This window comes from Coenobita brevimanus, chromosome 56 (assembly GCF_032717465.1).
Source record: "Coenobita brevimanus isolate Jiangsu-jjx chromosome 56, ASM3271746v2, whole genome shotgun sequence".
NCBI classification, from domain to species: domain Eukaryota; kingdom Metazoa; phylum Arthropoda; class Malacostraca; order Decapoda; family Coenobitidae; genus Coenobita; species Coenobita brevimanus.
Genome location: NC_137009.1, coordinates 649,638 through 667,849, shown reverse-complemented (window position 1 = coordinate 667,849; position 18,212 = coordinate 649,638). Strand labels below are relative to the sequence as shown.

At 44.0% G+C, this 18,212-nt stretch overlaps 1 protein-coding gene across 2 annotated transcripts in view; it reads right to left on the bottom strand.

Annotated features, from left to right (window-relative positions):
• The window catches only part of LOC145401754 (UDP-glucose 4-epimerase-like), a 28,219-nt gene extending 11,879 nt beyond the window's left edge, over nt 1-16,340 (bottom strand). For both annotated transcript variants that reach the window (XM_080273933.1, XM_080273932.1), the window contains exons 1-3: nt 16,113-16,340; nt 5,807-5,920; nt 2,637-2,813 (exon numbers count right to left, since the gene is read on the bottom strand). In XM_080273933.1, coding sequence (XP_080130059.1) covers nt 2,637-2,813; nt 5,807-5,920; nt 16,113-16,337 — 516 coding nt within the window. In that variant the 5' untranslated portion in view covers nt 16,338-16,340. The remainder of the gene's footprint in view (nt 1-2,636; nt 2,814-5,806; nt 5,921-16,112) is intronic.
• Nucleotides 16,341-18,212: the final 1,872 nt, after the last annotated feature.

Below are 18,212 nucleotides of genomic sequence, written 5' to 3'. Positions count from 1 at the left end.
AAGTTATTACATGACAGTATTGTGATACCAACTCTAACGTATGGAAGTGAAGCTTGGACGTTGTTGGAAGGACACAAGTCAAGAGTGAGAGCAGTGGAAACGAGTTATTTAAGAGGAGCCTGTGGAGTCACATGGAGAGACAGGCTGACGAATGAGGATATAAAGGAGCGTTGTGGTGTGGATGTGATAGAAACCATTAGGAGAAATACACTGAGGTGGTTTGGCCATGAGGAGAGGATGGACAGCTAGAGACTGACAGGGAGGGTGCGTGAGGTGGAAAGGGGGGAGAGGGAGACTGATGGTGAGATGGAGGGATGGAGTGGAGAGGTACATGAGAGAGGGGGTTGTGAGCTGGGAGAGGGCAGTGAAATGGCAGAGGACAGGGTGACATAGAGGCAATTTGTTTGTGGCCACCCCTTCTGGGATTAAGGCATCTGGCTATGGATGGAGATAGATAGAATTCTCTTTGTAAGTTCTTGATAGAATTCCTACCCAAACAACCAAACAAATGTGCTCCCATTGAGATGAAGTAATGCACAGAAAAGATAATCAAATTCTGTACAATGCAAAACAGAAATCATCAGTAAATATTGATGTATCGATTCTTTGATGGTGCCGGAGAGAGAAAGACCTTCAAGTGGTGGCACCAATATAACCAGTCAGCTCCACTACCCTCAACTCCCTACCTATCCCCCTGAGAGAAGGACTGTGGACTGCAGAGGAAGGGCAAATGTAGCCTGCAGTCCACTGGGTTCACATTCAGATGAGCCTGAGGCTGCAACTACTACTTCTGCTAACCACTACTACTACTACTTCTACTAATGCTGCTGCTACTACTACTACTACTAATACTAATACTACTACTACTAATGCTGCTACTACTGCTGATATTACTATCTATCTATCTATCTCTATCTATTGCCAGACGCCTCAATCCCGTTTGGGGTGGCCACAAACAAATCGCCTCCAAGTCGCCCTGCTCCCAACTCACACCCCCCTCTCTCATATACCTCTCCACCCCATCCCTCCATCTCATCCTCGGTCTCCCCCTCCCTCTTCCACCCTCCACCTTACTCATATACACTCTCTTTGTCAGTCTTTCACCCTCCATCCTCTCCACATGATATTACTACTTCAGTTAAATACTACTATCACTATTACTGCTACTGCTGCTCCTGCTGCTTCTATTTAGTCTCACCACCACTACTACTACTACTACTACTACTACTGCTACTACTACTACTACTATTACTACTACTACTACTCTTTCATATAAAAAATTTTTGGAGGGGCCTTCGTCCAAGCAACCAGATGGATGTCCTACTAATTTGAAGTACAGTATTGCAGGCTGATGATACCCTTTTTTGTACATAGAAAAGTGAAAAATATTAGCAGAGTAAGTGATGGAGTGCTGCCTGGTAATATGAACATCCCAAAAATCCCTCCATATCCCCTAAAAGGAAGCTGGCTGCTAAAAAGGAAAATTTCAGCTTGTAGTCCACTGAGTTCGCATCCATCTGAACCTGGGGCTACAACAACAGTGACAAACCAGAATTTTTTCCCAATAACATCTATCTATCCATCTCTAGCCAGACGCCATAATCCCATAAGGGGTGGCCATTTGACTCTGAGTTAGCTTTATTACGGGGAGGGGCACTAACCCTCCGCCAACCCACTTGTTGACACGTAGGGAACACGTATGGGTTGGTTATATGGTTACCACCCAGCATTGTAAATGGTTTCCTGGCTTTCAGGAAACCACTAGGCTTGCCACTCAATGTAAAGCCACCTGAAAAGGAAAGAAGATTAATAAAAAGTGACAGGAATGATGGGAGAAATAGGAAGAGAGGAGGACACACAAAAAAAGAATGATAAAGGAAAAGGAAGTAGACAGCACTACATCAAGTAAGTGGATGATGGTAAGAAACTAGAAGAGAGGAGGGCAGATACAGAAAATGAATGATGAAGGTGAAGGGAGAAGTAGGCAGCACTACATCAAGTGAGTGGATGATGGTGAGAAATAGGAAGAGAGGAGGGCAGACACAGAAAAAGAATGATAAAGGTGAAAGAAGAAGAAGGCAGCACTACATCAAGTGAGTGGATGATGGTGAGAAATAGGAAGAGAGGAGGGCAGACACAGAAAAAGAATGATAAAGGTGAAAGAAGAAGAAGGCAGCACTACATCAAGTGAGTGGATGATGGTGAGAAATAGGAAGAAAGGAGGGCAAACACAGAAAAAGAATGATAACGGTGAAAGAAGACAAAGGCAACACTACATCAAGAGAGTGGATGATGGTGAGAAATAGGAAGAGAGAAGGACAGACACAGAAAAAGAACGATAAAGGTGAAGGAAGAAGTAGGAAGCACTACGGTACATCAAGTGAGTGGATGATGGTGAGAAATAGCAAGGGAGGAGGACAGACACAGAAAAAGAATGATAAAAGTGAAGGAAGAAGTAGGCATCAATACATCAAGTGAGTGGATGATGGTGAGAAATAGGAAGACAAGAGGGCAGACACAGAAAAAGAACGATAAAGGTGAAGGAAGAAGAAGGCAGCACTACATCAAGTGAGTGGATGATGGTTGCCACTACCTACCACCACTCCCAGTACAATAATAAAAAACTTCCACCTCACCTCATCAGCACGAGAGAGATCCTTCAACATCTCTTCAATCAGGTACTTGGTGCGTCCATAAACATTGGTGACGTTGCCGGTGGGATGGTCCTCAGTGATGGGTAGGTGTTCAGGGTCACCGTACACTGTACATGATGATGAAAACACCAGGTTGTACACACTGTTTTCCTTCATGGCCTAGAGGGAGAGAAAGTACAGTAAGTCATTACAGTATTATATCGTTAAGTTTAGTGGGTAATTAAGGTGCTCCAGTCGGATTGAGCCAGTGCAGGTTTATATCCAAGGGATGGTTGAGGTTTATTGCTCACATATGAGTGAGGCTGGTCACTCTCATCTCAAATGTCAGGACCAACTTGAGGCTATGGCACACCTAATGTCTGACTTGGCTCGTATCTCTGACTGGGGTAAAAATAATATGGTTGTCTTTAATGCATCTAAGACTCAGTTCTTACACCTATCAACCCGACAAAATCTTCCACAGGTATACCCACTAATGTTTAATAATATTCAGCTTAATCCTGCATCATCCTTGAACATGCTTGGGGTTTCATTTACTCGGGACTTATCTTGGAAAGATCATATTACATCTCTTCTAAAATCTGCTTCCAAGAGATTGGGTGTGCTAAGCCGACTCCGCTCTTTCTTTACCCCTGCACAATTGTTGACTCTATACAGGGGTTTTATCCACCCCTGTGTGGAGTACAACTCTCATGTGTGGGGAGGCTCCCCACATACAGCTCTTCTCAATAGGGTGGAGTCAAAGGCTTTTCGTCTCATTAACTCTCCTCCTCTTACTGACTCCCTTCAACCTCTGTCTCTTCGCCGCACTGTTGCATCTTTATCTCTTTTCTATCGCTACTTTAATGGTCATTGCTCCTCTGAACTGTCTGCTTGCATTCCTCCACCTCTACGACGGGCGCGTAGCACCCGTCTGGAAGCAAACTCTCATCCCTTTTCTGTCCAACTCTCTAATGCAAGAGTTAACCTTTACTCCCAGTCTTTCATTTATGCAACAGGTCAGCTCTGGAACTGTCTCCCTAGGTCTGTATTTCCTGCTGCCTATGATCTCCAGTCTTTCAAACGCAGTGTGTCCAGGCATCTCAAAATGATCGGATCTTGAATTTGGCTCTCTATTGTATTTTGTTTTTCTCTTGGAGGGAACTGTTACTGTGGGCTCATGGCCTTTGGTTCCTTCTTCCTCGCATTAAAAAAAAAAAAAAAAAAAAAAAAAAAAAAAAAGCCCCGGGCTCCTACACTCCTCATGGGGATAAGATGATGATCATGATGTAATTTTCCTTTTCTTTTCTTGTTTTTTGCCATTCTATATTGTAGGCTATAACTCCCTATAGAGAGAAAAAATAAAGTGTCTCTTTATGTCACTGTGAAGGAAGACAAACTTACTACATAACAGCCTTTATAACAAGGTCTCACTCTAGTTCTCCTAATGGTTTTCAATACATACACAGCACAAGTGCAACACTGTTTTGCTTCCTCATTTGTCTGGCTATCTCTCTACATAACTTCATATGTTCCTCTCAGACAACTCAATTCCACTGCTCTCACTCTTGACTTTTCTTCTAACAGGGTCCAAGCTTCACTTCCACGTTAGAGCAGGTACCACAATAACGTCATGCAGTGACTTTTTAAATTCCATGCCCACTTCCCTCTTTCCTATCATTGCTCTCAGTGAACCACCAACCTTCTTCCCTGCTGTACCCTTTCAAGCATTTAATCCTCTCAACTTCCATCCTTACTCATCACACTGTCTACATACTTGAAGGCACTCACATCCTCCACTTCCTGACCCCCGGCTGTGAACATGCACTCTATGACTTCATTTCTCTCAAAGACCATAACTTTACTCTTGGCTACTGCATATGCACTTTTAGATTTCATTTCTTATACATATTTATAAACTCACCAATCACCTTCATTCAGCAAGACAATGCTTTACACCTAAGTATTAATGTGGATACTACCAGACCTCATTCTTGATACATAGATATCATGAACTACATAAGTACGACAATATATTCTACTTCAAATCTTGCTAAAACTGAAAAACATTATTCATCCATCCATCCATCACCCAATCCTGTGTTGTCCCTTGAGGAGCGTAGGAGCCCAGGGCTAGGCAAGTTGGTCCTGACATTTAAGATGAAAGTGACCAGCCTCACCCATCCCTGAGTGGCATTACGTGAGCAATAAACCCCAACCATCCCTTGGATATTAACCTTCACAGGCTCAATCCAATTTGAGCGCTTTAATTACCCACTAAACCACCAGGCGCCATATTTTGGTAACATGGTTACCACCCAGCGAAGTAAATGGTTTCCTGGTGCACAGGAAACCATTTGGCTTGTCATTCAATGTAGAGACATAGGCAGAAAAAAGTGGAAAGAATGAAGGAAGAAAGACAGAAGAGGGAGTGTAAAGTCACCTACAGGCAGAAGGAAGAGGAAAGAATGAAGGAAAGAAATTAGAAGAGGAAGTGTAAAGTCACCCACAGGCAGAAGGAAGAGGAAAGAATGAAGGAAAGAAAGGCAGAAGAGGGAGTGTAAAGTCACCCACAGGCAGAAGGAAGAGGAAAGAATGAAGGAAAGAAAGACAGAAGAGGGAGTGTAAAGTTACCCACAGGCAGAAGGAAGAGGAAAGAATGAAGGAAAGAAAGACAGAAGAGAGAGTGTAAAGTCACCCACAGGCAGAAGGAAGAGGAAAGAATGAAGGAAAGAAAGACAGAAGAGGGAGTGTAAAGTCACCCATCGGCGGAAGGAAGAGGAAAGAATGAAGGAAAGAAAGACAGAAGAGGGAGTGTAAAGTCACCCATCGGTGGAAGGAAGAGGAAGGAATGAAGGAAAGAAAGACAGAGGAGGGAGTGTAAAGTCACCCATCGGTGGAAGGATGAGAATAACATGAAGGAAAGAAACATCAGCAGAAGGACGAGAAAAGCATGAAGGAAAGACAGAAGAGGCAGGATGGAAAATATCATTCATCTTAGGTATAGCCCCTGACAGTGAAGGAGTAAGACACAATTCCATTACTCCCTTTAAAGCAATCATGCCATTTTTGTTTTCAACAGTCTACCACCTGATGAATGAATTCATCTCATAAAGGACATTTTGTAAAGATGTTGTTCCTTCTATTCTGTCTGATGAAGCCTGTCTACATACCTCCAGAAGGTTTATGGTTCCAATAACATTATTCTTGTAGTATATCAAAGGGAACTGCATTGATTCACCAACGGCTTTCATCGCGGCAAAGTGAATCACATAGTCGATCTTGTGCTGAAACAGAAAAATCAATTATAAATATGGATGATTCAAGATGGGTTCAGTTTTATTGCCTGATGAAACAACACCACCAGTCAAAGTGTCATTTAATAATATCTCTCCTCTGCAAACTTATCTAGCATCTGTCCTAATACCTTCTCACTGCAATACTGGTAAAACATCTATCTATCCGTCTATAGCCAGTTGCCATAATCCCATAAGGGGTGGCCATTTGTCTTTGAGTTAGTGGCTTGATGGGGAGGGGCACTAATCCTCCACCAACCCACTTGTTCTAATTTCCATTTTTCCCAGTTGAGGTAAAGTTAAACAAAGCTAGACTGACACAGACCAGAATATTTAACAGTAAGAGATCAATGTATACTCTGTCTATCTATCTATTGCCAGACGCCCCAATCCCATAAGGGGTGGCCACAAACAAAATCGCCTCCATGTCGCCCTGCCACCCACCATTTCATTGCCCTGCTCCCAACTCACACACCACTCTCTTAAATACCTCTCCGTTCCATCCCTCCAGCTCATCCTCCACCTCCCCTTCCCTCTCCCCATCTCCACCTCACTCGCTCTCATTGTTAATCTCTCACTCCATCCTCTCCAAATGGCCAAACCACCTCAGTGTATTTCTCCTAACTCTTTCTATCACATCCACATCCACATCACAACGCTCCTTCACTTCCTCATTTGTCAGTCTGTCTCTCCATTAACTCCACATGCTCCTCTCAAATAACTCATTTCCACTGCTCTCACTCTTGACTTGTGTCCTTCCAACAATGTCCAAGCTTCACTTCCATACATTAGAGATGGTATCACAATACTGTCATGCTGCAACTTTTTTACTTACATGCTCACCTCCCTATTTCTTATCACTGCTTTCAAGGAACCAACAACCTTTTTTCCTTGTTGTACCTTTTCAAGCACTTCACTCCTGACAGCATTATACTTATACTAAAAACTCATTCACTTATCTCTAAGATTTGAACTATTGTACATATGCACCACCATCACAAGTACCTTACCACTAAACTTCTGTACTAGGCATTTTTGTATTTACTGGACTTCTGGATAGTATGGCAAACCTACAAAAGCCTACTCTCATATCAAAAACTCACAATGAACTAGTATTTGGATAAAGGATGGGTACAGTTTATGATAGTACACAGTATGAGGAGAGGTAGACTGAGATGGTTTGGGCTGTGGAGAGGATGGGGGATGATAATTGGGTGCAGAAAGTGAGATGCATTAATGTTAGGGGTAGGGTTGTAAGAGGCAGACCGAAAAAGGCCTGGGATGAAGTCACTGAGCATGACCTCAGGGATAAGGGATTGAACTGGGAAGCTGCCGATGATCGAGCAGCATGGAGAGTTGCCATTGGGTGACCATGGCTGATGCATAAGAGCATGTTGAAATCCATAAAAACGAAACAAAAATTAAATGAAATGAACGAACATAATGAGAGGAGATACTGTGCACTAAGGTATGGGAAAGAAGAGGCTACTGACATAATTCACAGAAGTACAGTACCTATTTAAACTACTGTAGTATGCAAAACAGGGAAGGTACAGATAATATTTAAAGTTTGTAGCCCACCCTAGTCCGAGGATAAATTGAATCTAGCGGGTATTTCTGGACAACAGCTCACCTCAGCATTGCACAGACTAATGCACAATCCAACAAATCATAAGGTTCAATTGCACAGCGACATTGAGTGGGCTGTTGTGCAGAAACGCCCTTGGATTCAACTCACCTTCTAACTAGGGAGGGATTGAAACTATGGGCCATGTGCCTAAACATGAAATTGCAAAGTGGGATGTACACCTCTAAATTTTGATGATCATTTTGGAAGTACGTGATGATGATGGAACATATTTGGCCTACTCATGTGGCTGCTGACTGTATTCTGTAATATGGGATGCAGGCATATCACACCAAATAACTACAAATGTTTCTTTCCTTCATTCTTCCCCCTTCCTTCTCCTTGTGGGTGACTCTACACTGAGTGACAAGTCAAATGGTTTCCTATACACCAGGAAACCAAATACAATACTTTGCTGGGTGGTAACCATATAACCAAATTTTGGCACTGGGTGGTTTAGTGGGTAATTGTGGTGCTCCAATCGGATTGAGCCGGTGAAGGTTTATATCCAAGGGGTGGCTGGGGTTTACTGCTCACGTAATGCCACTCAGGGATGAGTGAGGCTGGTCACTCTCATCTTAAATGTCAGGACCAACTTGCCTAGCCCCGGGCTCCTATGCTCCTCATGGGGCAACACAGGATTGGATGATGGATGGATGGATGGTGACATAAATGACCTTCAGGCATTAGGGGTCTGCATCCCACTTCGCAATTTCAGATTTGAACAGACAGTTCTCTGGATCACAAATGCACCTTAACCCTTTTATTTTGGTGATTTATTTTCTACTTTATTTTTTATATATATTTGATGAATGAAGAGGTGAAAAATCGTTGTGGGGTGGATGTGGATGGACTGAGAAAATCAGGAGAAATACACTGAGGTGGTTTGGGCATGTGGAGAGAATGGAGAATGAAAGACTGACTAAGAGGGTGTACGTAGGTGAAGTGGAGGGAGGGAGAGGGAGGGGGCAACCTAGGATGAGGTGGAGGGATGGAGTTGAGAGGTATATGAGGGAAGGGAGAGTGAGTTGGGGGGAAGACAGTCAAATGGTGGGTGAGAGTAACTTCAAGGCAGTTTGTCTGTGGCCATCCTTTGCGGGATCAGGGCGTTGGGCTATAGATAGATAGATAGATAGATTTTTGATGCTTACAGATTTTACTCAGCTAACAAGAGATTTTTCAAACTGGACAGGTTAGCTAACTTTCTAGTCTTAATTACCATTTGTGCTAGACTTTCCAATTTGAATTTAACTGTCTGGAGATGGGTAGAATACAGTATAAAATTATGTCACTCAATTGACGGGGTTAAGAGTAGACAAAGGCAACGTGTTTCCCCGTAAGAAGAAAAAGGTAAGAAAAAGAACAGTGTCTAAATTATCAAGCGATCAGTTGTACAGCATATCGGGGCAGGTGTACAGCACAGAACTCAAGGGAGGATTAACAGCATTACAGATAAGATAGGTGAGGAATGGAGGGTTGAGAAAAGGCTGGGGTCGTGAGGATAAGATATTCATACTGAGGGGATTTCAAGAAAGCTTATGACAGGGACTGGGGGGATTATGCACGATTCTGAGTATATTTGTGTCAGAGTTATTCTATCTATCTGTAGCCCGATGCCCTAATCCCGCAAAGGGTGGCCGCAGACAAAACGCCTCCAAGTCACTCTGTCACCCACCATTTGACTCCCCTCCCCCCAACTCACCCCCCCCTCCCTCATATACCTCTCAACTCCATCCCTCCACCTCATCCTCGGTCTACCCCTCCCTCTCCCTCCCTCCACCTCACCTACATACACCCTCTTAGTCAGTCTTTCATTCTCCATTCTCTCCACATGTCCAAACCACCTCAGTGTATTTCTCCTAATCTTCTCAACCACATCCACATCTACCCCACAACGTTCCTTCACTTCTTCATTCGTCAACCTGTCCCTCCACGTCACTCCACACGCTCCTCTCAAGTAACTCATTTCCACTGCTCTCACTCTTGACTTGTTCCCCTCTTGCAAGGTCCACGCCTCGCTTCCATACGTCAGGGTAGGGATCACAATACCATCATGCAGTGACTTCTTAACTTCCATACTCACCTCCCTATTTCTCATCACTGCTTTCAGTGTACCAACAACCTTTCTTCCCTGCTGTACCCTTTCACGTACTTCATCCCCCAAAGTTCCATCCTTACTCATCACACTACCCAAGTACTTGAATGCACTCACATTCTCCATATCCTCACCATCCAACCCCACTGCACACTCTGTGACTTCATTCCTCTCAAACACCATAACTTTACTTTTTGTTTACATTAACTTTCAGCTTCCTCCTCCTACACACTGTCCCAAATTCATTCACCAAACCTTGCAACTCCCATTCATCTTCACTCAACAATACTGTATCATCAGCAAACAGCAACACCGGAAGCTTCCAAATCTCACCCTCATTCATTAGGGCCACCCCCACATCCACTGCCCTACCTTGCACCTCCTTTACAACCCCATCCATATATATATTAAACAGCCATGGAGACATCACACACCCCTGTTTCAGTCCCACACTGAGATCAAAGAACTCACTCAGCTCACCATCCACTCGCACCGTAGCCCTAGCTCCCTCGTACATACTCTTCACAGCACTCAACAATTTCCCCTCCACTCCATATATTCTTAATACCTTCCACATACCCTGCCTATCTACTCTGTCATAAGCTTTCTCCAAGTCCATGAAGGCAGCATACACTTTCCTTCCCTTCTCTAGATACTTCTCCACTAAACATCTTAAAACAAATATCTGATCTACACACCCTTTTCCCTTCCTAAATCCCCCTTGTTCTTCTCCAACTAGCTCCTCTGTCATATGCCTAACCCTATCAATGAGTATTCTACCATATATTTTACCAGTCACACTAAGAAGGGAAATACCCCTATGGTTACCACATACTTCTCTCTCCCCTTTTCCTTTGTACAGAGGAACAATTATACCTGATTTTCAGTCCTCTGGAACCCTTCCCTCTTCCCAAGCCAATATAAACAACTTCCATATCCACTCCACAACAATCTCACCCCCATACCTAAGCATTTCACCACACACTCCATCAATTCCTGGGGCCTTTCCCAGCTTAATCTTCTTCATCGCTTCCACTACTTCCGATCTACTGATCTCTTCCTCCCTTCTCTCATCTCTTCTTCTCCAAGCCATTCCCAAACCACTTATACTCACACTGCTCTCACTCTCTACATTCAACAAATCCTCAAAGTGCTCCTTCCATCTCCTCAATTTCTCTCTCTTCTCCACCAACAATCTATTATTCCTATCTTTCACTCCCCTACTATTTCCCCTTTCACACTGCCTTACTTTCTTTACCTCCTTCCAAAACAATTTCTTACTCTCCCTCCATTTCACACTCAGGTTCCTCCCAAACTCTTCATCCACTTTCTTCTTACTCTCCTTCACCAGTCTCTTAACCTCCCTTCTCCTGCTCACATATACCTCTCTCTTCTCTCTCTCATCTTCTCCCCTACCTCTACTCGCCAACCATTCACCATATGCCTTCTTCTTTTGTTCCACAGCTCGTTTCACCTCATCATTCCACCATGCTGTCCCCTGCACACTCTTGCACCTCCTCCTCACTCCACAAACCGCCTCACACACTGCGCTTATCTCTTCCGTGAATATCTTACATACGTCTTCCACCCCTTCCATCTGCTCTAGCTCATACCTTCCCAATCTTTCTTCCACTATGCTCTTATACTCTGTCCTTTTCTCATTATCTTGCAATTTCTCCACTCTTCTCACAGGAGCTGCTTCCTCCTGTCTTCCCCTTCGTCTCCTCAACCACTTTCTTTGCAGCTCTACCTTGGCCATCACTAAGAGATGGTTCGAGACTCCATTCCCCCACCCTCTCCACACCCTTGCATCCAACACTTGTCTTCTCATTCGCTCATCCACACACACGTAGTCTATCATTGCCTTTCGTTCAACAAGTTCACCATCCATCCTCCTCATTACTCTCCATGTATACCGGTGGATCATCTTATGACGAAAGTAGGTGTTGGCTATTGCCTACCCCTTTCCAGCACAGATGTCCACCAAAGCACTACCATTCCCATCTACTTCAGCTGGCACACCCCACTGACCAACCACTCCATCCACTCGTACATTCCCAACTTTGCCATTCATGTCTCCAATCAACAGCACTCTCTCGCTCCCCTCAAACTTGTCCATACATGCTTCTACTCTTGCCCAAAACTCATCTTTCACTCTTGCCACTCGATCCTCTGTTGGAGCATACACACATACAATCGCCCATGCTTGTATACCTACTTTCATCCTCACCCATACAATCCTTGCACCCACTGTTCCATACTCTCTTATATTCTCCTTCCACTTCTTGCTTATCATCAGACATACTCCCTCTCTTGCCCTCTCATTCTCACTGACTCCCGCACATATACCTACACCGTATTCCCATTCTCTCATCCTTTCACCTTGCCATTTAGTTTCAGTTAATCCACATATATCCACTTTTGCATCCTCAAGCACCTGGACAATCTGTCTCTCTTTCACTTCATCATTCACTCCTCTCACATTCCACGTTCCTACTCTCAGAACGTCCTTTGTCCGTTCCTTAGTCGTCAACGTATGGTCCGTCCGGGTCCGAGGCGCTTTATTTGCTTTTTTAGTTAGTTCTTTTTACGGGGTGGGGCACTAACCCACCACCAACCCTTTTAGTCGCCTCGTACGACAAGCAGGGATACTGGGGGAGTATTCTTGAAACCCCCCCTACCCCCAGTACAGTATGTACTGGGAACAAATTCAATAAAATGCATTCATGAGGGCAGCAGTGTACTGTATTTATGAAAAAGGAAAAATCCTCACCCTGCCCTACAGTGGGAAAGGAGGTCCAGATAATGATGATGATGAAAAGAAATTCAATAAAATGTTTTATATGAGGGTAATAGTGTATGTATGAAAGTAAGGAATATATTTATTGACAACTTTTGAATAGATGCAGGTGTAGTATAGGGCACAACATGCTGAATCATCATGGATGTTCATCACATTATAAAGACAGGTTACACAACCATAATCAGTGTGAAACAACCATTCTTTGCAATCCTTGCATTGCTTTATATCATGTTATACTTTGTTATCTAATTTACTGAAGAGTGATCACAGAGTTGGCCATAGTTCCAGTCAACCAGGGCAGTACTCTCAAGCAGGATGGGAAAGTTGGTGATAAGGAGAGCTGTAGCTCCCATTTCACTAGTCCTCAGGACTAGCTCCTGACCATCCTCTTTTGCTGACCTCTTTCAGAGTGTCACTAACAGGGAGAGGAGGCCAGCATACTCTGCCAAACATTTTTCTTTAGCTGTACTATGTTTGCTACACTCCATGCTCTTCACACAGCACACACTGTACCCTACCACAACACAAGAGTTGGCACCAGCAAGGGCATGTGGCTGGAACACTATGCCACAGCTGCCCAATGGTGAATGTGAGGGGAGGCATGAGGCGTGTTCTGCTAGTGTGACTTTGGCCTGAGATGGGCCTGGGGCTGCCCCTGTTTCCCCCATCTTGGCTTGGGGCTGAGCTGGCAGGACCTGTGGTCTGACATCATCTTTTATCTACCATATTCTGACCATGAAATAGAGAGGATGCAAGAGACTGAGCAGTGCAGAGAGCCATTTGGTGACCAAGGCAGACATGTGCAAGCATGTTGAAGCCTTTATAAATGAAACAAAATGAGTGCCAACACAACTGATACTAAAGAGTGTATCTGTCTGAAGTATGTGTTCATTACAATTTCCAAAAGTCCCCAAATCAAAATACATCCACGGTAGAACTCAACTCTTGGCTCCAGTCCTGTGTGACCTAGAGACATTATAGAAAAGTACTGGGCCTGAAATGTGACCCACCCAGCACTGCCAATGACATCTCAGCAGTCAGTACCATCTAAAACTTCATGCCTCTCATGCTTGACAGGGTGTAGCATATCTAGTTCACAGGTTGTTATCCATGGCTTGTACCTCACACCGGACAACACCATCAGGGCAGGGTACACACCTGCAGCCAGGTGTTCATCACTTCTATCCAGACAAGCAATTGCAGTTTGTACATTATGAATAAACTTACCCTGAAGATCTTGTGTACAACTGCTATTGTGAGAGTGACACTGGCTGGGCATGTAGTTTGTCATATTCTGATGGGTTTGTGAATATTCCTAGGACCTCTACATTACCATGCATATGTAGTGCTGCCCTCGGGTGACTGCCCTTTCCACTCTTCCTTCATGCTTTCCTTCCTTCCTCCTCTGTCCTTCTTTCCTGCATTTTTTCCTCTTCCTTACGTCTACAGGTGACTCTACACAAGGTGACAAGTCAAATGGTTTCCTGTACACCAGGAAACCATTTACTACACTGGGTGGTAACCATATAACCAAATTATGGCACCTGGTGGTTTAGTGAGTAACTAAGGCATTCCAACCACACTGAGCCAGTGTAGGTTTATATCCAAGGGGTGGTTGGGGTTTATTGCTCAAGTAATGCCACTCAGGGATGTGTGAGGCTGGTCACTCTCATCTTAATGTCAGGACCATCTTGCCAAGCCTCGGGCTCCTACACTTCTCATGGGGAAACACGGATTAGATGATGACGATGATGATGATTATTATTTTGCTTTTGTTCTTAATGCAATACTGTATATGTTGATACTAGAGACATAAATACCATACTGGAGAAAATGAATGCCATCAGTCCAAAGATGTCAGTTTTATTCTTGTTCTATATATCTATCTATTGCCAGACGCCTTAATCCCATAAGGGGTGGCCACAAACAAATCGGCTCCATGTCGCCTTCTTCTCCGCCACTTCACAGCCCTGCTCCCAGCTCACACCCCTCCTCATATACAGTACCTCTCCACTCCATCCCTCCATCTCATCCCTGGCCTCCCTCTCCCTCTCCCCACCTTCACTTCATTCACACACACTCTTCTCATCAGTTTCTCACTCTCCATCCTCTCCACATGGCCAAACCACCTCAATGTGTTTCTCCAAAGCAAAAATAAAACAGCCTGGATATACAGAAAGCAAAAGATAATATAAAAAAAAAACACTAGACTGAATGGGTTTATATTTAAAAACAAAGATGTCAAAAGAGTTGACTTCTAAGACAATATGAAAAGCAGACAAAAATCACAACCCAAGAAAATAAGTGATCTTTTTAAATTTTTGGTTCTGATACTCTTCTTCTGTTCTATGGCAAGGAAAGGTCTGGATAGCTTGCATTCACTGAACAGAGAATTTACACTGAACTACACACTCTGAAACTATTTATCTATCAAGCTTTCTATCTCTCTGTCTATCTATAGCCAGACGCCTTAATCCTGTAAGGGATGGCCACAAACAAATCACCACCATGCTGCCATGTCTACAGAGAATTAACACTGAATCACATGCTCTTAAACTATCTATCTATCTATCTATCTATAGCCCGAAGCCCTAATCCCGCAAAGGGTGGCCGCAGACAAAATGCCTCCAAGTCGCTCTGTCACCTACCATTTAACTGCCCTCCCCCCAGCTCACTCCCTCCTCCCTCATATACCTCTACACTCCATCCCTCCACCTCAACTCATCCAAAACTCTATCTGTCTATCTATTGCCAGACACCTTAATCCTGTAAGGGGTGGCCACAAACAAATCACCTCCATGTTGCCCTGTCCCCCGCCATTTTCCTGCCTTGCTCCCAGCTCACACACTCCTCCCTCATACACCTCTCCACTCTATCCCTCCATCTCATTCTTGGCCTCCCCCTCCCTCTCCCCCCCCTCCACCTCACTCACATACATTCTCCTCATTAGTCTCTCACTCATCCAAAACTCATGGGCTTTATATGCACAAACTTTACACCTCACTTTTTCAAAATCTGATCCTAGGTAGGTCATCCATGTTCTTCTCAATGCCTTATACAACAAGGCTTTACTGCAATCTAGGTGGTAGGTGGTGACAACTATCATCCACTCACTTGATGTAGTGCTACCTACTTCTTCCTTCACCTTCATCATTCTTCCTCTGTATCTGCCCTCCTCTCTTCCTATTTCTCACCATCATCCACTCACTTGATGTAGTGGAGTCTACTTCTTCCTTCATCTTTATCATTTGTTTTCTGCGTCTCTCTTCCCCTCTTCCTATTTCTCACCATCATCCACTCACTTGATGTAGTGCTGCCTACTTCTTCCTTCACCTTTATCATTCTTTTTCTGTGTCTGTCCTCCTCTCTTCCTATTTCTCCCATCTTTCCTGTCACTTTTTATTACTCTTCTTTCCTTTTCAGGTGGCTTTACATTGACTGACAAGCCTAATGGTTTCCTGTAGGCCATGAAACCATTTATAGTGCTGGGAGGTAACCATATAACCAACCCATACGTGTTCCCTACGAGTCAACAAGTGGGTTGGTGGAGGGTTAGTGCCCCTCCCATAAAACAACTAACTCAAAGACAAACGGCCACCCCTTACGGGATTATGGCGTCTGGCTGGAGATAGACAGAAGTAAAATGAGAAAATGTTACCTTTGCAAAGATCTTATGCACAGTCTCCCCATCCAGCAGGTCACACTCGTAGAAGGTGACTGTTTTCTTTGTAATCTCCTGGACCCGCCTCAGCGCCCCGGACCGGCTGTTGGTCAGGTTGTCGATGGTGATGACCTGGTAGCCCTCGTTGAGCAGGTCCACAATGCAGTGTGACCCGATGTACCCTGTGCCCCCCGTCACAAACACTGTCTTCTGGCGCGACATCTTGCCTCTGAGGAAGAATGAGGGGGTTAGTGATGAAGGCCAGTGTGGGAAGATAATAATAATAATAATAATAATAATAATAATAATAATAATAATAATCCTCATGGGGCAATGTAGGATTAGATGATGGATGGATGGATGGATAATAATAATAATAATAATTATTATTAATAATAATAATAATAATAATAATAATTGTAGTTCTGTAGATCAGATATTCATTCTTTGATCTTTAGTGGAAAAGTTTCTAGAGAAGGGAAAGAAGTTGTATGTGGCTTTCATGGATTTGGAGAAAGCATATGACAGGGTGGATAGACAAGGATTGTGGAAAGTATTAAGAATATATGGAGCAGATGGGAAGTTGTTGAATGCTGTGAAGAGTATGTATGAGGGTGCGAAGGCTGCAGTGCATGTGGATAGTGAACTGAGTGAATTTTTCTCTTTGAAGGTTGGGTTGAAACAGGGAAGTGTCATGTCTCCATGGTTGATCAATCTGTACAATACATGGATGGGGTAATAAAAGAGGTACAAGGTAGGGTAGTGGATGTTGGAGTGGCCCTGGTGAGAGAGGGTAGTGTTTGGAAACTCCCTGTACTGTTGTTTGCAGATGATACTGTGTTGTTGAGTGATGACAAAGGGGAGCTGCAAGGCTTGGTGGATGAGTTTGGGAGAGTGTGTAAGAAACGGAATCTAAAAGTGAATGTAGGGAAGAGTAAAGTGATGGTCTTTGAGAGAGGTGAAGGCAGTGAATGTACAGAGAGGTTGGATGAGGAGGAATTGGAAAATGTGAGTATGTTTAAGTACTTGGGTAGTGTGATGAGTAAGGATGGAGGTTTGGAGGGTGAAGTGCTTGAAAGGGTACAACAAGGAAGAAAGGTTGCTGGTTCCTTGAAAGCAGTGATAAGAAGCAGGGAAGTGAGCATGGAAGTGAAAAAGTTACTACATGACAGAATTGTGATACCAACTCTAACGTATGGAAGTGAAGATTGGATGTTGTTGGAGGGACGCAAGTCAAGAGTGAGAGCAGTGGAAATGAGTTATTTAAGAGGAGCCTGTGGAGTCACATGGAGAGACAGGCTGACGAATGAGGATATAAAGGAGCATTGTGGTGTGGATGTGGATGTGATAGGAAGCGTTATGAGGAACACACTGAGGTGGTTTGGCCATGTGGAGAGGATGGAGGGTGAAAGACTGACGAAGAGAGTGTATGTAAGTGAGGTGGAGGGGGGAAGAGGGAGGGGGAGGCAGAGGATGAGATGGAGGGATGGGGTGGAGAGGTATATGAGACAGCCGAACGGGATTGAGGTGTCTGGCAATAAACAGGTAGACAGATGATAATAATAATAATAATAATAATAATAATCTATCTATCTATCTATCTATAGCCCGACGCCCTAATCCCGCAAAGGGTGGCCGCAGACAAAACGCCTCCAAGTCACTCTGTCACCCACCATTTGACTCCCCTCCCCCCAACTCACCCCCCCCTCCCTCATATATCTCTCAACTCCATCCCTCCACCTCATCCTCGGTCTACCCCTCCCCTTCCCTCCCTCCACCTCACCTACATACACCCTCTTAGTCAGTCTTTCATTCTCCATCCTCTCCACATGTCCAAACCACCTCAGTGTATTTCTCCTAATCTTTTCAACCACATAATAATAATAATAATAATAATGCCATTCCAGTAATGATAATGATAATGTAATGATGATAATAAATCATCATCATCATCATCATCATCACCTTCACCACCACCACCACCATCATTACCATCACCACCACCATCATCATCATCATCAAGATTTCTTTCCCCACCTATGCCTCGGGAGGGGTAGGCTAGGATCCAGGATAAAAGGAAAGAATAACTATGACAAT